Raw genomic sequence first — 23,854 nt, 5'->3', positions numbered from 1 at the left:
GGTTCGAGCCCCGCGTCGGGCTCTGTGCTGACTGCCAGCTCAGAGCCTGGAGCCTGTTTCAGTCTGTGACTCCCTCTCTCTCTGACCCTCCCCTACTCACGCTGTCTCTCTCTCTCTCTCTCCTAGAAATAAATAAAACATTAAAAAAAAAAAAGACTGGTCAGCATGAAGGGTAGAAAAAAGTCCTGAGAAGATGACCACAGAGTCCTGAGGGAAATCAACATTTACAGAGCAGGAAGGAGGAAAGGTACCCGCACGAACACCAAGAAAGAATGACACACAAGAGGAGAATCAGAAGAGATTACGGTCAAAGAATCTAATAGCTTGAGGAAGAAAAGCCACCATGTGGAATGGAAGGGGGAAGACGTCTGAGACACAGGCTGTACTGCCCACTCAATACGGCAGCCAGGTCAGGATGCCTTCACTGTGTGCTGCTTCGGAAGTTTGGTGACATCACATAAAAACAAACATGACAAGTGAACAGTCAGATTCAACAAGTCAGAACAAGTCTCCTGGAAGAGAAAACAGATCAAGAGAAAGAAGAGAAACAAGTATAACGTTTTTCTGAAAGCCTGACTGTGAGAAGGACTGAAGGTATGGTAGCAAAAATAGGGTTTGGTTTTGTTAGATTTCTCTCTTTAGGATGAGACCCTTGAGCACGTTTTTATGATAAATGAAAGACACAGGAGAGAGAAGAAAATGGACATATCTGACAGAATAATCCTGAGGGAGACAAAAGAGTGCGAATACGTGGTATTCGCAGCACAGGTGACTAAATTAACCTTGGACAAGGCAGAAGATACCTTTCTCTGAGAGAAAGGGAAAAAAATGAAGGATGTGCATATATACACTAAATTGGATGGGGCGCCTGGGTGGCTCAGTTGGTTAAACGTCCGACTTCGGCTCAGGTCATGATCTCACGGTTCATGGGTTCGAGCCCCGCGTTGGGCTCTGTGCTGACAGCCAGCTCAGAGCCTGGAGCCTGCTTCTGATTTTGTCTCCTCCTCTCTCTGACCCTCCCCTGCTCACGCTCTCTCTCTCTCTCTCTCTCTCTCTCTCTCTCTGAAATAAAGAAAACATTAATTCTAAATGGGAGAACAAATAGTAGTAGTGAGTAACTGTTAGTAATGACTACTAGCTCTCTGACTAGGTAACAAGTATCATCTGGTGAGAAAAAGAAGAAATTAAGAAGCTTAAAGAGAGTGGCTTCACAGACATGGAAGTTACCAGGGAGCCTGTGATGTGACCACTATTCAGATCTTGATCAAATAAACTAATGAAAACATTTTTAAGCTAATGGGGGGAAATCTGATCTCTGAGTTTGGGAAAACAAAGCTCATCTTTTTCATGCTGGAATATTTACACATTTATATTACAGACCTCAAATTTGCTTCCACTTAATGAGGGAGATTTGAAGGGTAAAGATGAAATAAGATTGGCCAAGTGCTAGTAATTATTGATGCTGGATACATGAGGTTCTCCTCATCTTTTCCAACCTTTGAATATGTATGACATTTTACATAATAAAAATTTTTTTCTGTAAAACTTAGAACTATGAAAGGAGCTGAAAACCAAGATGAAGAACGCAGGTATCAAAATCTCAATTTCTTTACCATCTAATTTCTTTCCCATCAATTTAAGACAATTCTACCGACCTGTTTGCCAACTTTTTGTCTGCTGCAGAAAGTTTCTTCTTCACTTTCATTTTTTGTGAAGGTTCTTGCAAAAGTGATCCTTGAATCTGGGATGTACTTTCTTCCTCCTCATCCCGTTTCCTTTTTTTCGTAGTTTCCTTTTAAAAGTTGGAAGTTATGTTTGAGACCTCATCTTTTTAAATAACGTAGCAGTCTTCCTAAATTAGCAACTTTTCTCTCACCAGACTCTGGCAATGATAGGTTACTTACAATTAATCCTATCTGCTCTATTTCAGAAATCGTGCCCTGCGAGGCGGACTGCTTATTCTAAAAGCCGTTCTAACGGGACATTCGGAACAGAATTCAGTGACTTACTTTAGGCACGGGCACATACACGGGTGGGAGCTGAGGCGCAACAGAGCTGAAGAGGGACGCCAGTCGAGCTGTACTATTTCCGGAGGGGCGCCTGTTCTGGAACAAGCTGCTGGCGACTTGTCCAACCACATAGTCTCCTGTCGGATTCCCGGGAACGCCGTCCTCCGAGTCATCTCTAGACACCGACACCAGACACTCAGCTACGCCAGGCCCCACCGCTCCGCCCGCCAGAGCTACCGAAAGCACACCCTGCCCAGGCAGACGTGCCACGCGCCACTCACCCCTCGGCACCTTTCTTTTTCTTCCGCTTGTTCTTCCCTTCCACCCGCATTTCCATCCTGAGGCTTCTTAGACATCCGCGGCACACGAGCCCGCACTTCCGGGTCCCGGCTACTTCCGCCCCAGGAACCACGCCCCTTCCGGCTGGGCTGCGTAGGAGCCGGAGACACCCGGCGAGTCGGCGCAGGGCTTCCGGCGCCAGGTTGGATCTCTTCAAGCTCGAAAGAAACCTTTCTTGAGAGTGAAGGAAGTCTTCGAGAGTAGTTGAGGCCTGAAGTATAAATAAGAATCAGCCAGGCTGGGTGTGCGGTGCCACTCCAAGCGGAGAGAAACACAGGCGAAAACCCCTGAATCACTGAAGAGGAGGGAGGAAGGTTTATCAAGAAACGAGGTTACAGGGATGTAGGTTACAGAATAATTGGGTGAATCGGTGCGAAGCGTACAGGGGCATTCTTTGCACCGCTTTGGCAACGTTTTTGGTACTTGGCACTATTTCAAAATAACATTTAAAGTCGTTGGAGGCTCCAGCTCTAACCTGCACTGCCCAGATACTCTACCAGATCCTTGGCACTCAGAACTCTTGCTATTTTTCTCAGCCTAACTTCCTAAACTCCTCTCCTTCCAAACCAGCACTTTCTAGCCTTTGTTATTCCGTGTTATTCCTTTACCCCAAAGGAATCCCAGCTCAGATATCTCACTTAGGAAGAATTCCCAGTTATTTACAATAGATTTTTTTTTTCCAAGTCTTCATTTAACTGCACTATTGTTAGGTATATAAATGTTTACCGTATTTCTGTATTTCTACCTACTGAATGTTTGGTAAGCTGATTTTTAGGTAATAAAATGTTAAGCATTAAGTAAGTGAATTCAGAACTATGGTGGCAAAATCGGATTGAATTTTGGCTCGAGAATAGACGTGCTTTCTGAAAGCTGCTTAAAACAAGTCATTGAGAATATATGTGACCTTTTTATAGACTACATCAGAAAAATTGATGAAAAAACCCCCCACAATATTCTACTGCTTGGCTCTGTTCCTGATTTCTGAGTCTCTTATTTAGGCTTCCCCTAATTGTGACCTTGTATTTCACAAAGGATGAGACAAACCCAACTGTCCCTATTTGCAATTCAAGCATCTTGTTCCATCTAACCTATAAAGCCCAATGAAGAATTCTCATTTTTCTTTCAGAATGTCTCCCAATCCCATTCTCCTTCCCGCTCTCTCTAGCATTATTCCAAGAATCATTTCCTGTCTGTAGCACTGCAACCTCATCATACCTGGCCTTTCCTGACTCTTCCTCTCTACTCTTGCCTACACATTCCATTACCAGATGAGACTTCCCTCAAATGTTACTTTAAGGATTGCATCTCTTCTGTGTCACCATTACATCTGTCAACAATCCGTGTATGCTCATTAACTGCTCCTTTTAAACTCCTGTGCACTGGTTTTTCCTGACTGTACAACTTGGCACATATTTTATTAGGTCTTAGGAAATCATGAAACTATTCCTCCTTGGGGATCACATCTAATATACACAAAACCCATCATGATGTTAGCCAAAAATCCCTAAGTAGGTGAAAATTAAAGGTGGAGAAAAGGACTCACAAGGAATGAAAAGCAGCACACTTTTTTTTAGAAGAAAGTAATTAGGATAAATTAGAGGCTGTGGTTGGACAGTTAAAAAATGATCCCCACTGCTGTTTAGAACTGGTTTTTAATTGTTTAGAGATCACTTAACCCCTCTAAAGAGTTTAAAATATAAGGACCCTTTTCATAGAAAAATACAGACAAAAACACTTTGTAAAAAATTTTAGTGGTCTTCCGTAATCTGCTGCAGCTTCCCCAGTCGCCCCACACTTAAGAAAATTAACAAGACCTGACCCTCAGGTTATTTCAGGAGGAAAAAAAAAGGTTTTGGAGAACACTGTAAAAAACATTTCTCTTAATTTTACCATCCATTTTAACTACGTTGATAAACCATAGTTTAGGCGACCAGAGGAAAACTTATGTCAAATTCCGGTAATAACATGAATTCTCAAACTCTCCAGAGAAGCTGGGAAGAAAGGACAAAAGGCAGGAAGCCAGAGAGGTCTAAGAGTGTGAACCTCAATTCCAACAAAGTCTGGAATCATTCTCCTTTAGAGCACTGTTTCTGTAACACACAAATTATGTGATATTGGTAGTTCCTTGAAAAAGAGGGTTTCCGGGCGCCTGGGTGGCTCAGTCAGTTGAGCGTCTGACTTTGGCTCAGGTCATGATCTCACAGTTCATGAGTTCGAGCCCCGCGTCAGACTCTGTGCTGATAGCTCAGAGCCTGGAGTCAGCTTCGGATTCTATGTCTCCTTGCTCTCTGCCCCTCCCCTGCTCACATTCTCTTTCTCTCTCTGTCAAAAATAAACATTAAAAAGAAATTAAAAAAAAAAAAAAAGAAAAACAGGGTCTCATGATCAGGTAAGAGTGAAAACAGTAGGCAAAGAAAGTTAGCCAGGGGTCTCTTCATAGACCTTCTTGATTTTTAATATGCTAACGCTGAATCTCTGGGAAGAAAAAATGCTATATATGGCAATATATTTGGCAGTGAATTCCCAAAGCATTTTCCAGAACCAGTATTCTAGGACTCCATTTTGGGAAGCACTGTTCCGCAGTTTAAAAGTCATCCATTAGGGGAACCTGGGTGGCTCAGTCGGTTAAGCCTCCGACTTTGGCTCAGGTCATGATCTCCCGGTTCATGGGTTCGAGCCCCGTGTTGGACTCTCTGCAGACAGCTAGCTCAGAGCCTGGAGCCTGTTTCAGATTCTGTGTCTCCCTCTCTCTCTGACCCTTCCCTGTTCACACTGTCTCTGTCTCTGTCTCTCTCTCTCAGAATTAAAAATATATTAAAGTAAGTCATCCATTAAACTTCTGTAAAATATAAATACAGGGACATTGTAAAAGTGCTTTAAAACTATACATTTGAGCTTTGTAGGCCTTAAAAATTGTTCTTAAGAAAGGAAAGTGGTGGAAAGTTCATTAAAGGGGGCAAAAAACCTAATTACCGATTTTGTTAAATGTGGAGAAAAGCAGATGCGTATTAAAATCACCAGAGACCTTTTAAAAAAGATGTAAATCCAAGTACCATCCTAGACCAATTGAATACAACTCTCTGGGGGGCTGGGGGTGGGGGAAAGGGAGGGCAGCCTCTACCACGCGCCCCCCACACCACCAAGGGCACAGTACACAATGCCCAGATGGTTCCAATGTGCAGTGGGGCAGAGTGCACTAAAAGTATAAGTCCAATGAAAGTATAAGACAGAAAAAAGAAAAAGAAAAAAGTTGCTGGTAATGTTCTGCATGTTAAAGGAAATAAAATTTTTTTCTTTAGACAAACCTCCAAGTGATAAATATTCACTTTCAGACTCAATCAAAATAGTCTATAGTGTATATACACAGATATAAAAATGCCTTAAAAATCCTGCATCTGGTTTAATGGACTTTTAATTCTTACAGGTATAATATTCCCCTTTTTTGGTATGTCAATTAACCCCTTCTGGATAATACAGACTGGAGAGGTATGTTCCAGTCAATCATCACATATGGAAGGAACTAAAATTACTTAACCTTTTAGAAACAAAATCAAGGATTCACAAACTATGGCATTTTATTTCAGAGCCTTTGCTTACATTTGTACAATATATTACATAATTCTTCATTGTTTGCAGATCCTAATATATACTTTATAGCTTTTATTCTATAAGCTTTTTCTTCAACGTTTTGCTGTCAACAAATCTTTACAGTCCTGTACAAATTTGAATAACTTGAAACCATTTTCAACAAAATTAGTTACTGTAAGCACACACTACAAGACTGAAAATGCTTTTCTTAGAAAAGTTGAATGTAAAGGATTCTGACACGTTAGCATCTACAACAAAACGCTTCGAAATTCTCACATGTCGTATTGCCAGAAAACAAATAAAACATGCCAGCCCCATCCAAAAAAAGTACACAGAACTACAATTAAAACAGTAAAACAGTCTGTACAGTAAAGTACTGTGTATTAACAGTGCCAGGTATTAAATAGCTTGAATGAACACATCCGCAATATACAAATGTCTTACAAAGGTGTAGAATTAAATACAAGTGCCAAACGGAACAGAGATCGGAATCATACAACATAAAGTCAATACAAGTGAAAACAAGGTTGCGTTCATTTTGGATTTTATACAAGGCATTTAATTTTATAGGCCTACCACCCCAATTAGCTATTTATACTTAAAATAACAACCGTCCTTTTGAGACCGTTCGTATCAACGACCTTGAACCTTACTCATACAGTTTACTTGTTCCTGAAGTCCTCTTGTTGTAGCTCATAATAAAATAAGCAATACAAATGAATTATCTGTATTTAAGGAAAAAGAAACATTTACAAGAAAACACAAAAATATAACTGTTATAATTCATTATGAATAAATATACACTTTGAACTGGCTAAGTACAATCTTTATACATTGTTTAAGATTTAATACAGTTTATTAGCCATTTTCTTTTTTCACACAATGTATTATATCAAAATTAAAAAAAAATACTGATTTATAGAAAAATGGCAAAGTACAGTAGTTCCATTCCAATTTGAAGGGGCATGAAAAGCCACTGCAAGACCTTTTAGCCTAATTCAAACCTGTAAACATGTTCAGTCTTTTTTAAAGAGAATCTTTAATATTTGGTTACCAGGATTGGTGTCTAATATCCTGTTAACTGCAGGTTTTGAATTTATTACATGTGCTTGACTTATACAATTAAAGCCACCCTAAGGTGACTTGCTTTAAAAAACAATTAGCTCGTACAAATGAAAATAGGTTCATATTTTTTTCATAAATAAATGGAAAAATATCAAATGTTCCAGCTTTAACAAAATACAAGGGAATACATATACAGTAAGTTATCTTAACATGTTCTGGCCCACCTAACACCTATGCTTACTGTATTGTCTCTACAGGCAGTGAAAAGCCTCCATTTGCCACAGTGGAAGGCCTTCAAGTTACCAGACACACAATTCCCAGACAAGTTGGAAACAATTATTGCTTGAGGAAAAGCAGTTCATTGTACTTTTTCTTCATAAAAAAAGTGCACTTAAGTGCCAAGTCAGCTTGTCAAGAAACAATTTTTAAATATAAAATAGTGCTTGTCTGATTTTTTTTGTGCCACTGTGCAGTATAAAAAAAGACGTGGCCCTCAACAGCCATTAAGTGCAAAGTGCTTTAGCAAGTCCTGCTGTCACCTGCACTCAACTGACATTCCATTTTGTGATGCGCTGGACATTGACGGTTCAGCTAAAGTTAACATAACAGCAGCTGTTATGGAACTGGATGAAGGGGAAGAAGAGGATGAGGATGTAGCAGCACCTGAGGAAAGGGGAAACCAAACCAAAGGCTTAATAAACGTATGCACAACAACAGAAAGAAAGAAAACACCAGTCCCGTAAACTAAAAATCTGTCATATTCTCTAAATTTTAATCACTCAGCCTGCAAGAGCAGTCCGAATGTCACAATACCATAATGTAAAGAAAGAAAAGGCTAGTGTATCTAAAGTAGCTCTAGGCAGCACCAAACTACAGGGTTAATGAAAAGGGACAGATCAGGGAATACCACTCCCACATGGATCAATTAAGAAAAAAGAAAAAATTGTGCGCCTAGTCTATTAAAAGATGGAAATAAAACCAAGAATCAACTTTCTGCAACAGTGAGGCAAACGGGAACTTTGAATCCAATAGGAAAAAGCTGTAATCCACCCAAAAATCTTTTCCTTCCTCCTAGTTCCTGCACCCTTCTCTGCTTAGAGTTTCTTAGGAATTTAAATGATGATGAGAATGATTCTTAGTGTTGGAACAGAAGGGTCCAGAGCTTGACTACTGCTTTGTCCTGCACTTTGCATACAAAGCAAATGACACATCTGTTAGTTTCTTCAGGGAAATTCTCAGATTGTTATAAATCAATATTTTTAAAAATTTATTTTGAGAGAGAGAGAGAGAGCGAGCCCGTGCAAGCACAGTGGGGGAGGAGTGGAGAGAGACACACACACACAGAATCAGAAGCAGGCTCCAGGCTATCAGCACAGAGCCCAATGAGGGGACTCGATCACACTAACTGTGAGATCATGACCTGAGCTGAAGTCAGATGCTTAAGCAACTGAATCACCCAGGTGTCCCTATAAATCAATATTTGAAAAACAAAATGTTTTAAGGAATACATGGTCAAGATAAAAGAAATTCCTTCAGTACAGGGATATAAGGTGCGAAAGCAAATCTCTACCTCATTGAAAACCTTCCTAAAACCTCCAAATTCCATTTCCCTGTTGTTACCAGTTGCTTCATAGTTTTCAAAACTCTATTAGAGGGTCTGGCCAATTACTGCCCCGAGGCCAAATCTGGCCCACCTGCTGTTTGTTTGTTTGGTATAAAAAAAGGTGATTTTATTAAAGCACTGGGACATGATGCATGGGCAGAAAGAGTTGCCCCACCTGTTTTTGATAAGAAAAATTCATTGGAAGGGTGCCTGGCTGGCTCAGTTGGAAGAGTGCATCACTCTTGATATTGGGGTCATGAGTTCAAGCCCCACATTGAGTGCAGAGATTACTTAAATAAACAAAATATATATATGAAAAGAAAAAATTATTGAAATACAGGCATGCCCATTTGTTTACATCTTGCCTATGGCAATGGCAGGGTCAAATGTTCTAAGGAGGCCACTTTGCCCATAAAGCCCAAAATATTTATTATCTGTCTCTACAATGTTCCAACCCCTGTTCTAGAGCAAGGTCATCTCCAGCCTCGAGAGATATGATATGCAAATTTAACATGTGTAGCTATAATTCTACTTTCAAAATACAAACGGAAGCACCAAAGTATAGAGTTTGACTCTTGATTATTTTATTAACTTTTTTTTAATGTTTATTTATTTTAAGAGACAAAGCATGAGTGGGGGAGGGGCAGAGGGAGAGGGAGACAAAGAATCTGAAGCAGGCTCCAGGCTCTGAGCTGTCAGCACAGAGCCTGATGCAGGGCTTGAACTCAAAAGCTGTGAGATCATGATCCAAGCCTAAGTCAGAAGCTTAACCAACTGAGCCACCCAGCTGCCCCTCTTGATTATTTTTTTAACACATAATTTTTTTAGAAGATTGTTCCATATTGGTACATCTATCGAGCTACCTCTTTTTCTTTTCAAAGTTGAATAGTATTCCATTATATTTATGAATTGTAACTTATTTAATTCTAGTCTCTTCCTGTTGCTAACAACAACATAATGCTATGAGTATTACAAATAAAATTTTAAATGTCTACTTCTTTCTCTTCCATGCAATGTGTCACTTGATAATACAATTTAAATAATTTCTATATTATTATAAATATTCCCATGACAAACTTCTTCATCATTACATAATTCTCCTTGGGACCTTTTCTTAGAACTGGAATTAGCTAGTTCTCCAAATACATAGTCAAACTGTTTTCCAAAATAATTGTGCCAATGCTTCCAGCAAGGCATAAAATATGAATTTCAACATACTTTCTTAGCACTGGTTTCAATTATACTTTTTTTTTCCTGCTAGGAATAGTATCCTATTTGATTTGCATTTCTTTGAACAACTGAGATAGTCATTTTCTACTGATATTTTAAATAGAATTTAGGAACTGTCTTTTACTGCTAGCTCCGCAGAGAAGGCCTCCATTTAGAAGAATCACTTGCTAGAGAGAATCTGTGGTGACCACACACACAAACACTGTTTCAGAGGAGCTGTTTCTGGGTAGACATCTTATTACATAAAAACACTCTAACAAGGCTTAGGTGATGTAAGAATATGGAGTGCTGGCATAAGAGTTTAAATAGTATGCCTATTTTAATTGATTTTTAATTACTTTTAAATGGTTACATATCAGGGGAGGGGTGCCTGGGTGGCTGCTCAGTTGGTTAAGCATCTGACTCTTCCTTTCAGCTCTGGTATGATCTCATGATTTGCGGGATCGCGCCCTGCACTGGGCTCTGTGCTGATAGTGCAGAGCCTGCACAGGATTCTCTCTTTCCTTTTCTCTCTGCCCCTCCCCTGCCTGTGCGTGCATTCTCTCTCTCAAGATAAACTTAAAAAAAAAAAAATGGTTATATATCAAATAAAACCCTGAACTCCTTCCTCTGACAGAATGCTTCTGTATTACTTTCAATATTAACATTTACTTTCTTTTCAAATCACTCCATAACCCAGACTTTCAGCCTCTCCACAAAGTAAAAACCCTAGACAAAGGTGGATAGAGGTATAGGATTATCAGGGCGGAAGAGGGAAGGAAGAACATTACTCTGAAGAAAAAGAAAATGAAAATCAAAGTGCTTTGATTTTCATCAGAGAATGGGAGCCTTGGAAAAAAATAGGACGGTCGGGGAGGCATAATCATACACTTGCAATGACATTGTATCCCCACACCCACCCCTAGAGTCTCCTATCTCTGTTCCCTTCATAGCAAAACGTGAGATTTTCCTAGGGTCACCATCTCTACTTCCTTGCCTCCCCCTCTCTCCTGAATCAGCTCTAGGCCAGCTTCTGCACCTCCACAGCTCACAGTGAATACTCTCGAAAAGGCCACCAATGATTCCAGCACTGCCCAGCCACTGACCACTTTGCTGCCTTTCAGCAGCATTTGGCACTGATGACCACTCTCCTCCTCAACTCTTGGCCTCCTTCATCGGTTTTCTTCATTCAAGGCTACTCCTCATGTCCTGCTAGTTCTGTCTTCTCTCTCTCAGCCCTACTTCTAAAAGTTGGCTTACCCCAGCTTTCCTTCTTTTGTAACCACATTTCTTTCCTAGGTGATTTACTCAAGTACCGGGGCTTAACAAAGCGCTTGCAGTAACTACTGTACTATGGCCAGGCCAATGACTTAAAAATTCTCTCTCTAGTCCTGATTTCTCCCCTGAGGCACACACTTGCGTATCCCACTGTCTACCTGGCATGTCCACTTGGATGCCTATTAGGCATTTCAAAAAGCAACATGGTGAAAACAAAATGTCTGATCCTTTCTGTGTTCCCCAACCCACAATGTTGTCTTTTCTACGTGCTCCTCATTTCCAAAGTCAGCACCAAGCAGCTGTTTGTTCCCACAGAAAACCTAAAACTAACTCATCTTAGTCCACTTTGCTCTACCCACACCTAATCCAACAGCAAGCGCTGTGAACACAGACTGTGCATCCATCTTCCCTGCACACACCCCAGTCAAGGCACAGTCACTCATCCCCCCAAGCCACTGAGATGGGCTCCCTAAACGACACTGCTTCCCTCTACCCCCCTGGCCTTCTAGAGTCTGCCTTCTACACAGCGAACACTGATCTTTAAGTACTATGACTAGACCATGTCATTTCCCTGTTTAAAACTTTCAAACAGCTCTCTGTCTCACTTAGAATAAAATCTTCCCCCCTCACCCTTGCCTACAAGGCCCCACAGGAGTCGGCGTCTGCCTACCCAGCTGATGTTTCCACCGCTTTCACCACAACAGTTTTCTTTCTGCTCCCGAAAGGCACCAAATGTATTTATTCCCTCCCGCCTCAGAGCAGCTGTTCTCACCCTGGGATGATTTTGCCCCCTAGAGGATACCTGAAAAATATCTTCAGACATTTTTGGTTGTTACAACTGTGGGGTGCTGCTGGTGTCCAGTGGGTAAGGGCCAGGGATGCCGCTAAGCATCTTGAGGAGCACAGAATCCCCCTCCCCAAACACACACACAGCAAAGACTTACCTGGCCCCAAATGTCACTAGTTCCAATACTGTTCTCTCTGCCTAGGACTCTTTTATGGACTGAGTACTGTGTCTCCCCAAATTTCTATGCTGAAGCCGTAACTTCCAATGTGACAGTATTTGGAGATAAGCAATACGTTTGTTGTTGGTTAAGAGGTCAGTCATGGTACTCTGTTATGGCAGCCCTGGCAGACGAAGAGAAGGCTTTTCCCTCAGATTTAACTTCTCTCACTTCCTCTGGTCATTCAGGTCTCAATGAAAATGTCCTCACCATTTGTTACCTAACACAACCCATCCAGTCTCTGCCTTAACATTATTCTCTTCACAGTGCTGTTCACTATCTGAAATCTTATTTGGTTTTGTTTTTTTCTTTAAATCAGATTATCTATCAACTCCATGAAAATAAACATTGTAACTTGAGAAAATTTTTTCTTCAGATAAATTCTTCCCCATTTTATAGATAAGGAAAATAAAGCAGAGAGATTAAAGAACTTGTCCAAAGACCCAGACATAAACTCACATGAATCTAACTCCAGGGTCATAAACTACTTGTTTAAGTAAAAGGAAGATCAACACTTACTTTCTCTCTCTTTCTTCTTTAAACGCTTTCTCCTCCGATCAATGGAAGCTACTTCAGATTTTAATGACAGATAATGTTTTCTGATTTCCTGAAGTTTCTCTTGAAGAATTGTGATGCGTTCAGCACTTGTCATATTTTCCAAGTCCGCTGTGAATTTAAAATTTTCATCAGTATGTATTTTTCAACAAAATTTTATCATATAAAAGCATGTAGTGTGGTTGTAGAAAAAGGTCAAGACAGAGAAACTAAAACGAAGGCCTGTGAACATTTGTTTCCCCAAGATTTTTTTTTCTAGCTTGAACATGAAGAGCTATGCCTACATAAGGACACCTGTGGCTCAGTCAGCGGAACATATGACTCTTGACCTCACTGGGCATAGAGATTACTTAAAAATAAAATCTTTAAGGGCGCTGGGGCGGCTCAGTGGGTTAAGCATCCAACTCTTGATTTCGGCTCAGGTCATGATCCCAGAGTCATGGGGTCAAGTCCTGAGTTGGGATCTATGCTGAGCGTAGAGCTCTGCTTAAGATATTCTTTCTCTCTCTTTCTTTCCCTCCCTCCCACCCTCTCACCGTCTCCCCTACATGCATGCTCTCTCTCTCCTTCTCTCAAAATTGTAAATAGAGAAAATAGGGGCACCTGGATGGCTCAGTTGGTTAAGTGTCCAACTTTGGCTCAGGTCATGATCTCACAGCTTGTGGGTTCGAGCCCCACATCGGGCTCTGCACTAACAGCTTGGAGCCTGGAGCCCACTTCAGATTCTGTGTCTCCCTCTCTCTCTGCCCCTCCCCTGCTTGTGCTCTGTCTCTCTATCTCTCTCTCAAAAATAAACATTGTGACTCCCTCTCTCTCTGACCCTCCCCTGCTCACGCTGTCTCTCTCTCCTAGAAATAAATAAAACATTTAAAAAAATAAAAATAAAAAAAAAATAAACATTAAATAAATAAGTAAACCCTTAAAACAAAAAAAGCTATGCCTGGTACATAATATGTGATCTACTGAATGAATGTGTAGAATTAAAAACCCTATAACCAAAACATGATTGCTAAAAATTCCTCATTCATATACAGCATCACCACAATATAGCACTAAAAAATTATACTTGGAAAGACACCAAAATGTTAAAATTGTAATGTATTTTTGAATGTCAGGATGTCAGGACTGTGGATAAATTTTTCTCTTTTGGCCTCTTTTTGTTCTTTTTTTAGATTTTTATGAGTACGTGTAATTTTTTTTGAGTCTGTATAACTTTTAAATTGTAGGAAAATTTTTAAAAGCTCTAAAAAGCAGTTTTCAATTTCCTAAAAATGTCTCCATGTATGAGAAACTCTGGGGTAATCTTTTTCAAAATGTTTTTATTCTGGAGATTTCTCATATAAACAAAAGTATGGAGAAAATAGTATAATGCAGTCCCATATACCATCACCCAGCTTCAGTGATTAGCAATTATGGCAAATCTTGTGTCGTTTATATCCCATCTACACCCACCCCCAAGACCAGACTGTTTTAAAGCACATTTCTAACATCATATCATATATATCTACCCAATGTTGATATCTGCTTGAATTGTCTTAAAATTTTTCTTTTAGCAAACTTGTTTATTCAAATCATGATCCAAATAAGCTCTCTACATCGCAACTTGTTAGGATGTCTCAAGTTTGGTTACAGCCTCTTTTTCAGAGGTATCAGCCTCAAAATTTCTAGGCTAAAGTTTTCTTCCTCTTAACTGTCAATTTACTATGTGTCACTTACACATCTGAAAACTCCATTTGTAAACTTTGGGTAGTCGATTACTGGGTTCCTTGAGATCAGGGTCCTTATCACCATTCTTTCCACATTTTCCTGGGGACTGTGTCCTGGCAGGAGATTTGGTACTGTGAGACTTCATTCCAGCAGACACTGATTTGACTGGCTGAGTCTTTGTTACACTTTCCCCAGCAGAAAGTTCTTCACTATCACTACTGTTTGCTGAAATAAAAATAGAAAGAAAGACATTAGTAAACAGAAAAGTAACAAAAAATTTGTCACAGATTTTAGTGAAAAATTTAAAATTAACTGCACAAACTTATTACTAAAGTAAATACCTTGCTTTATAGACCCTGCCTAGAAACCTGGAAAACCATCATGTACAAATACAGCAGCATCTCAGTTTAGGAAAGCAAAAACAAAACCAAAAAATGCTTCTTACCTGAATTGCCAATAATATTTAAAAAAAAAAAAAAAAACATTCAGACTAATCTTCTGTTATACCTGGTAGACTGTCAAATGTATCATAATTACGGATTTGAATGGCTTTTATTCTATTTGGTTACTATATATAAAATAGAATATAGCATCTTTTTAAATGACTAATTGTAGCAACTAAATTTTCATAGTTTGGGTTACTATATATAAAATAGAATATAGCATCTTTTTAAGTGACTAATTGTAGCAACTGAATTTTCATAGTTTGGGTTACTATATATAAAATAGAATACAGCATCTTTTTAAGTGACTAATTGTAGCAACTAAATTTTCATAGTTTGGGTTGTATACAGATCAGGTACATGTAACACTTTTCCTATTCCTCTGGCCACAAGCAAACAATGGAATATAATCATGAAACTCCTTTAAAAAATATCTTTGGGAATAAACTCTTAAACTTTGATGTGTACAATGATTCTCTCCTTCACTAACTCCTACATTGTAGCTTGTGGACTAAAATAAACCATCAGTTATACTCTGGCAAATATATTCACTAGGAAGATTTCGCAAATCTGCAAAATAACTGTTACAACTGCCTTTGCTGATTAAAGTCTCAGTACTCAAGCAGAAAGGCTTAACCTTGACTGTTCAACCATGTGAATGAATAGATGATGGGATTGATATTTCCATGAATTACCTCTTTCTGGATACAAAGTATTATCTTAGATAGTCCATGAGTTAGTTCAACTTTACTAAATTATTCTCAGAGAATGGCTTTCTCGTTCTGATTTACCAAGCCTTAAGCCCAATAATTAAAATGAGAGAATACAATTAACTGTAACTGCTATAGAACAGTTACAGAATACAATCAAATATACCCACTATACCTCTAAATTACAGGGATACGTTAACTGACTTGTTGAAGAGGAGCCCTGTTAGGATATGTCATTAAATGGTAAAAGTCTTTAAATATCCTGTTGGTTATTCCAAATAATTGATGATCAACTTGGATGTATTTATTGATTCTTTACCTACTAACAGCTACCCCCAAAAAAGCATAATCAGGCTCTCAAAGCCTGACAAGTATTCTAGACAGGAAAGGTACACAGCAATTCCTCCCAGTGTGGTGTTCCGAGAATGAAGAAACTCTACCACTCCTCTACAAACATCTTACAAGGATCCCCGCCCAACCCCCCCACTGCTGCTCTGGAAGGCCTGGCAACTCCTAGCTATGCCACCCAAGGCTTGGCCCCACTCTGCTGCAGTGGTCTGCCTCAGCCCGGCTTTCATGGCCTTGCTGAGCACAGCCGCCCGGGGCCCCGAGGGACGCCATATTCACCGCCTGGAAGTCATATGGGCTCAGCAGAACCTCGGGGAGCTGGCCGCATAACCCTTTTCTGCACTGAAGTGCAGCCAAGCCGGCCGATAGCAAAGGTCAGGCAGTGGAGGTGGCAGGAGTCTCCTGGAAGAGCAGCAGGAGGTCAGTGTGGGGCACCTGAAAAAAAATTCTTTACATATTTTCTGCTTCTCACTTTGTCTACAAAAGAGAGATTAAATGTGCAGCTCTCGGGAGAAATACAGTATATAAATTCCTGCTGGTCAACGAACAGAGCCATTACTAAAGTTAAACCTTTGGTACTGCTTATAGCTGCTTGTGGGACACAGTCTGGGGTACAAAGATAAAAGTAACAGACTGGACTTGTTGCAAGTACAGCTCTAAAGCTAGCTTGATTGTTCTCTTCCAGTCTGATTTTGCCTTGAAGAATTACAAAGCAAACAATTTCACTGTAATAAAAATAATACATAATTGAAGCATTTTCAATGAAATGTGATACATACAACGGCAAGTGGAAAGGACTGAGGGACATAAAACTAACAAAGATGTCGAGTTTCTATTACACTGGCTATTATTTTAAAAAGGATTACCTGGTCATTCATCAGCAATCACTACCACTGCTGAATAACACCAGACTGCTTAATCCTAGAAGTTACCTAGGATCAGAAGACTTCTGTGCGACTTTTTTGATGGTGGAGACAAAATCAAAATATTTAACTATCCCATATCCTGAACACCCCTTTCTTAATAGGGGAGAAAAAAACATATCCGCCATTATTTTTATACATAAATAATTAGAGGTTTCACACTTACTGCCTTTTCCCTTTTTTTTGTTGTTTACCACTGTTGCCTTATGGCTTCGCTTCTGCTTTTTTGATGAACTTCCTCCTCCCTGAGATTCTTTCCCTCTTTTCTGACCTGTACAGGCTACGATGGGAAAGAAATGATTAAGTAACACAAAATAAAATCAAGCTTTCCTACATATAAGTTAATCTCACATTTTAGGAGCATAAAACAATTCTGAAACTGCATGTTCTTTATGAACTTTATAAATTATCATAGAAATTACTATAATCTTTAGAATAAATTTTCATTAATGAACTCAATTATTGCACACAATAAAAGTTAGAGTTTTTAAAAATGGCAAATAAAGTATACACATCCTTCTTAGAAAAAACAGATATAAACTAAAAATTGTTCTCAACATAGTACTGGGAGTATATGAGTCTAGCAACTCGAAAGACAGGTAAATGCTGAAAATAAAAAATGAAATTTGTTAAAATTCAATAGAACCAAAATATTTAAATTACAGATGAAAATTTTAATGATATAGCTTATATGATATTAAAAATTTTAAAATAATATCATATTAATGGGATAAATTTTAGTAGTAATTCACACTTATTTTACCAATGTATGTACTTCAAGAGTAACTTCACTGCCAAGGCACTGGTTAACACATAGACCATTCACAAACCCAGCATAATAATTCTACGAAACGTTTCATCTTTTTGGTAGGAAATTATCCTGAAACTTCATAAATGTCTCCCTTTTCTTGAAGGACTAGTCCAAGTTCTACAGCTTTACTAAGACCTTCCATGACCGCCAGGCTTCATGGCTTGACAACTACTCCAAACTATAGTTTTGGTACATTTTTCTCTATTGGTCCATAGCATCTATTGTGTTTCTGGGTATCTCTAATTATATGTATTGTCTACCAGACTATCTTTTCTGGAGATTAATAAAGTCCCATTTCTATTCAGTACAATGTCAGACACTATAATGACATGATACAAATGTGACAAAAATTATGCCATGTCTGCTACAAAAAGTATTTCTTAGTCCTATTACCAATGATAGTAGCAGTCTTGAGTATACCAGACATGGCTTCCTTGATCAAACATGGCCATTAACTGTTTTGTTTGCAACTTCCTAGACAGTTTTTTAATTACACCTTATTGATAACTTCTCCTGAAGCTATTTTAATATAACAATTTAAATGAAACAAAAAGAAGGTGATTAAGATAATGACTATACTGAGGCACAGAATCTTAAAAATAATTGTCAGGTTTCTCCCTAATAGAGTTTTAATTCTGAAGCTTTCAGTTGCAAGAAATAAAGAGTAACGGAAGCTATTGGATATAAGTTAAGTAACATGTAAGCTAACTGGAGGGAACTCCTAAATCTAAAGTCTCCTTACATCTTTACTTTTGACACAATGTGAATTCTCTGGTATCAGCAGACAAATTTCTTAAAATGAGGCCATATGAAATAAGTGCTTAAGAATTTATTGCTAAAGAGGGACGCCTGGGTGGCTCAGTCGGTTAACTGTCCGACTTCGGATCAGGTCATGATCTCATGGTTTGTGGGTTCGAGCCCAGCGTCCGGCTCTATGCTGACAGCTCAGAGCCTGAGGCCTGTTTCAGATTCTGTGTCTCCCTCTCTCTCTGACCCTCCCCTGTTCATGCGGTCTCTCTCTCTCAGAATAAAACATTAAAAAAAATTTTTTTAAATAAAGAAAAGAATTTATTTCTAAAGAGAGGTCAATTCTCTCTTTGCTTTGGTAAAGCAGATAGTCTCTGTTATATTAAAGTTGGGAGTATTTCTTTTAAAGTTTTGTTTTTTGTTTTTTTTTTTTTAATTTATTTTGAGAGGGAGAGAGAGAGACAATGCTGTGTCAGCGCGGAGCCTGACAGAGGGCTCGAACTCAAGAACCGTGAGATCATGACCTGAGCTGAAAAGCTGGATGCTTACCTGACTAAGCCAACCAGGCGCCCTGGGAGTATTTCTTAAATTGCACACTTTTAAACCTAGTCGACATTAAGATTTGAAAGGGCAATGCTGCCCTGAGTCTATCAGGAGACAAGCTATTGTATCACTTTTTTATGGCACACATTCTGTAGCTGTGCATGTGAAAATCCAAAGAAGATTCCAATTGAAATGCAACTATATCTTTTATTAATATTTAGTTTTTAAAAAGCAATGTTTAAGTCAAGATTTGTGTGACAATATTTTATCAACTATATCTCAGTAAAGCTGGAAAAAGGATAAAAGTGAAAAAAAAAAAACATTTGTGTGAGAAAACTGGGAATTAACTCACCCGACTTATAGCCCATCTTTTTAAGCTTAGCTAAAAACCTAAGGCTAGCATAATAAAAACTGGTATGTTATGTAAAGTACATATCTTATCTTTTCAGTGAAAATGGAAGTTTCAAAGCCAATGTCGGCATAAGTTCTATTCATTGAAAGACACCTGAATGAAGTGGTTTGTAAGAAAAATGAAGACAGAAGAATAGCTATGGCAAAATCAAAGGGCACTAATACTTTTAAAAGTACTAATTTGAATTTCCACTTTCAACAACTTCACAGAAAATCAAAAAGTATTACTGTAGGTTAACATACACATTGGTCCTTCGATCTGGAAGCTCTGCATCTAAGAAAGCATCAAATTCCTTTACAAACTCACACAAGTTAGTCAGGCTTGAAAATCAGTTTGACACGGTTGTCTGAGGAAAGCAGTGCCTGGGCAGTTGGTTGCTCCAAAGCCCTACATAGAGTATTTGGTTAAGGGTGGAGGGGTCTGTCAATAAATCAGAACGTTCATGAGAAACCGCACATTTCAACTGCAAAAACAACGTTACAGAAATACATTGAAGCGGCTCATGCCACATAGGGAATCTTCAAACAGTACCCGCGGGCGTCTCCAGCACATGCTCTGGTCCACTACGGAACGTCACCGACGGCTGCACAGCACAAGTCCCGCCCAGGCTCTGCAGTGCATTCGCTAGCCCTTACTCAAAGCACCCTTCCAGTTTCCATTCTTACTGCGCTCACACGAGGACTTCAACACGGCCTGCTCTAACCAGCGGGACTGTAGCGGCCTGGAAAAAGGGAAGAAGGGAAGTTCTAAGCTAGGGCCACGAACGCGCTCGCCCCTCACCTCTGTCGGGGTGCTCTGGCTCCGGCTGATTGCTCCCGCTGGAGCTCCCGCTGGCGTCAAAGCCTGCCGGCGAGCTGGTCCCTTCCGACTGCAGGTCCTGCAGCTCCCCCGTGACACTGTCCACCTCGATTGTGCTGTCGGTCTCACTCTTGATACTTCGAACCTCTTCTTGGTTTGGGGCCAGCGGCTCCGACACAGTCACCGAAGACTGCTGCCGACCAGCTTCCGTGACCGTGACCGAGGAAGGCGACTCAGGGGTAGTCGGAGGGGTGTTGAGCACGGAATTGCTGCCACTACTGGGAAATTCCGCTTTTTTGTCAGTGGCCTCCACCGGCTTTTCCTCAGCGGGCTTACCGTCGGTACTGGCTGGCGGCGGGGTTTCCAGCTCGGCGCTGGGGGGGCAGCCCTCCTCCTCGGCCACGGGCTGCAATGACCCCTCTGGGGGCGCCTCCTCGGGGGCCGGATGGGGCGGGGAGGCGGCCGCCTCTGTGTCAGAGTCCGAAAACAGCTCCTTCAGGGTTTTCTTCGGCCACTGCCCCTGAATGCTTGACCACACGTCTTTCCGGTCTTTAGCTCTGCTGTTCTGAAGTCTCTCATCAGAGTTATTTAAAAGTTTTATCCTTTTTTCTGCCACTTCTGAAAATCCTGAATAGAAACCAGTTGTCCGTAGAGATTTTCGCTTTTCCTCCAAACCGTTGTATTTCTTGGTTGGCGTCATCTTTGTTTTTGATTTTTCTTCCTCCTCTTCATCTGAAGAGCTGTTGCTACTGTTTTCTATGCAAAGTGGTTCTTTGTTCTTGGCCTTCTCTTCCTTTTTGCCGGGCGATCCAGTTTTTAAACACTCCTCTGTATTGCAATACCTTCTTTTACCACGTTTTACTTGTGGCTTTGAAGACTTCTCTGCAGTGTCCTTCTTAATATCTTTTCTCTTTTTTGTGATTTCGTCTTCTTCTTCATAATCCGTATCTTCAGATAATCCTTCCATATCTTTTCTTAATCTTTCTGGAGATTTTGACACTGGTTTGGATATCACCAAATCTGCATGGACTTTGTTTTCTTCTAGCAAAGATGAACTGTTCTGTTCCTCTTTTGCAATAAGATCATTTCTGGTATGGGTCAAATGGTCAATCTTAGACTCCTCTCTGCCACTGTTATCCATGTCTTGAGCACCTGTCTCATCCTGCTCACTGTCTTCAGCAGAACTCTCGGAAGCTTAGAAATGAAGAAGAAAAACCGATGAGTATAGTAAGGACACCAGCAATGTCTTCCCTGTGCACAGCACTTTATATATATCTTAGCCCCTATGTTTACAGCCCTCTTGGGTTGCTAGGTTTTATCCCCATTTTGCAGGTAAGGAAACTAAGCTTTGGAGACTTAGGACACTCCCACAACGATGGTAATGTTTTTGAAGGTAGCCTTCATGCCCAGCATGAGCTTGAACTCATGACCCCGTGACTGAGACCTTAGATGAGATCAAGAGTTGGCACCCAGGCACCCCATGACGGTAATGTTCTATACTGTGACAGAGGTTGTAGTTAACTACGGTATATTGTTGCCAAAACACATCAAATTGTAAGCATAAAAGTTGTGAACTTTATTGTTTGTAAATTATACCTCAATAAAACTGATTATAAAAAAGAAACTCCTCTAAATTTACGAGTAGAAAATAGTGCAGTCAGGATGTATGTATTCCTGGGTTATTCTAACTTCAAAATCTATATTCTTATGAAATTATAAGCTTCACTTTCAATGTAGCGATGATTATTCAAAGATTTGTGAACAATGGATTTCCACAATGTCTTTTTGTTTTGCTTTGGTTTGGTTTTTGGTTTTTTGAGAGAGAGAACAAGTGTAGGGGAGGGGGTAGATGGGGAGGGAGGGGGAGAGGGAAGAGGAGAGAAGAGAGAGGAGAGAGGAGAAAGGGGGGGGGAGAGGGAGAGAGAGAGAGAGAGAGAGAGAGAATGAATCTCAAGCAGGCTCCACGCCCAGCACAGAGCTCAAGGCAGGACTTGATCTCATGACCCTGGGATCATGACCTAAGCCAAAATCAAGAGTTAGATGTTCAACTGACTGAACCACCCAGGTGCCCTGTTTTCTGCAACGTTATGAAGAACAGACACAGTTTTAAGTAACTGATACCTTATATAAAAATATTTACAGAATTTATTTCTTAAAAGTGCATTTTGGTAAATGAATTCAATTAAGTATAAAGATAATTGCCTTTATTATGATTTTAATATAACATTTACTGAGAAATTGCTACATGCCAGGTACTTTGATACCCTTTGCACAGACTGACTCAGTCTCACAATAACCCTATGATGGGTATGTTATTGTTAACCCTATTTTATAGTTTAGGAGACTGGAATTTAGAGAGGTTAAACCACCCCAAAGAGCTAGTAAAAGTTGAGATGAAACAGAAATCTTAGTCATTTGGCTCCTGAATTTAGCATTGTAACTACAACGCTACCTATGTTCTTTAGCTAAGTTTGCTACAAGTAAAAAAGAACGGACACAAGGTAGTTAAAAACATTTAAACTTTTCAACGTGTTCCTGTACAACTGAATTGTTTTAATTATCAAAACAATGCATATGTGACTAAAAACAAATGGAAACTCAATAGAAAACTAACAGCTTTTTTTCTTCCTTCCCAAGCCTTCAAAGTCTCAAAACTATATCTTCTGATAGTATATTATTAAGAGATGTGCTCGCTTAGGAAGTTTAGCCTGCAATGAGCAATGGGTATTGTATTCATACACCTATCTCTTGCCATACTTTCCATATATAGTTATCTTCAGTTAATTAAATATAATATTTATAACATTCATTAATGTGGTTCATTACAAAAAGAAGTATCACGCTTGATAAACTTCCTTCCTCATAGAGCCATTTCTCCAAGTTTCCAAAAGTCCTTCTTTTCTACATTACATCTTCCTTTTCTAAGCCTTTCACATTTATTTCATTTGCTCTGTGCAGTCAAGCACTCCATCCAGTTCCCTTACTCACCAAATCTATGCTGAAGGCCTACTTTCTACTCCATTTAGTTGGTGGCTCTCTGGGTCTGCTCTAACAGCATCATCTTAGAAATTCCCTTCATCACTTTCTTTTTTTCTTTTTAAAATTTATTTATTGAGAGAGAGAGAGAGAGAGAGAGAGAGCGAGAGCGCACACAGGGTAGGGGCAGAGAGAGAAAGAGAATCCTAAGCAGGCTCTGTGCTGTCAGCACACAACTTGATGTCAGGCTTTATCCTCCAAACCCGGAGATCATGACCTGAGCCAAAACCAAGAGTCAGACACTTAACTGCTTAACCGACTGAACCACCCAGGTGCCCCGCCTTCATTGCTTTCACTTGCCAGAGACCCACAGGTTAAGTGAATTGCCCATCTTCCTCCTCCTTGGTTTATTCCCAGATTGCCTTGGAGCAGATTACTTTTCTATTTTCTATTACTTTCCTTAAAAAGGCACATAGGAGATAAATACTCTTTGTCCAAATACATCTCTACCCTCAAATTTAATTGTTTTATGGATAGTTTAACCAGGTACAGAATTTCAAATGGAAAATTATTTTCCTTCAAAAATTTGAAGGTACTGACCCTTGCTTAGAGTGTTAAAAACACTACTTTCATTTATCTCCTCAACCATAGTGGTAGTTTTTTAATCCAGGTATTTTTAATTCCATAATAACGTACTGTGGCGAGGCTCCTTTTTCACTAATTTATCAGGTACTGGGCAGGCTCTTTCAATTTAAAGATTCATGTCTGTCAGTTCTGGAGATTTTT

General features: G+C 39.7%; 2 protein-coding genes across 7 annotated transcripts in view; both read right to left on the bottom strand.

Annotated features, from left to right (window-relative positions):
- RBM34 (RNA binding motif protein 34) overlaps positions 1-2,486 on the bottom strand; it is a 17,605-nt gene extending 15,119 nt beyond the window's left edge. For both annotated transcript variants that reach the window (XM_039247171.1, XM_039247172.1), the window contains exons 1-3: positions 2,291-2,486; positions 2,010-2,184; positions 1,656-1,792 (exon numbers count right to left, since the gene is read on the bottom strand). In XM_039247171.1, the coding sequence (XP_039103102.1) occupies positions 1,656-1,792; positions 2,010-2,184; positions 2,291-2,346 (368 nt within the window). In that variant the 5' untranslated portion in view covers positions 2,347-2,486. The remainder of the gene's footprint in view (positions 1-1,655; positions 1,793-2,009; positions 2,185-2,290) is intronic.
- Positions 2,487-5,898: 3,412 nt separating this feature from the next.
- The window catches only part of ARID4B (AT-rich interaction domain 4B), a 145,732-nt gene continuing 127,776 nt past the window's right edge, over positions 5,899-23,854 (bottom strand). For 4 of the 5 annotated variants that reach the window (XM_039247167.1, XM_039247169.1, XM_039247170.1 and 1 more), the window contains 5 exons: positions 20,075-21,286; positions 16,948-17,061; positions 14,367-14,582; positions 12,615-12,761; positions 5,899-7,664 (listed from right to left, as the gene is read on the bottom strand). In XM_039247167.1, the coding sequence (XP_039103098.1) occupies positions 7,537-7,664; positions 12,615-12,761; positions 14,367-14,582; positions 16,948-17,061; positions 20,075-21,286 (1,817 nt within the window). In that variant the 3' untranslated portion in view covers positions 5,899-7,536. Of the gene's footprint in view, positions 7,665-12,614; positions 12,762-14,366; positions 14,583-16,137; positions 16,294-16,947; positions 17,062-20,074; positions 21,287-23,854 lie in introns of those variants that run through there. The other variant, XR_005530957.1, reaches the window with a different exon arrangement.

The sequence above is a fragment of the Hyaena hyaena genome, unplaced genomic scaffold (assembly GCF_003009895.1).
Source record: "Hyaena hyaena isolate Hyena2069 unplaced genomic scaffold, ASM300989v1 scaffold_288, whole genome shotgun sequence".
Classification (NCBI taxonomy): Eukaryota; Metazoa; Chordata; class Mammalia; order Carnivora; family Hyaenidae; genus Hyaena; species Hyaena hyaena.
This window is presented reverse-complemented; position numbering and strand designations above follow the sequence as displayed.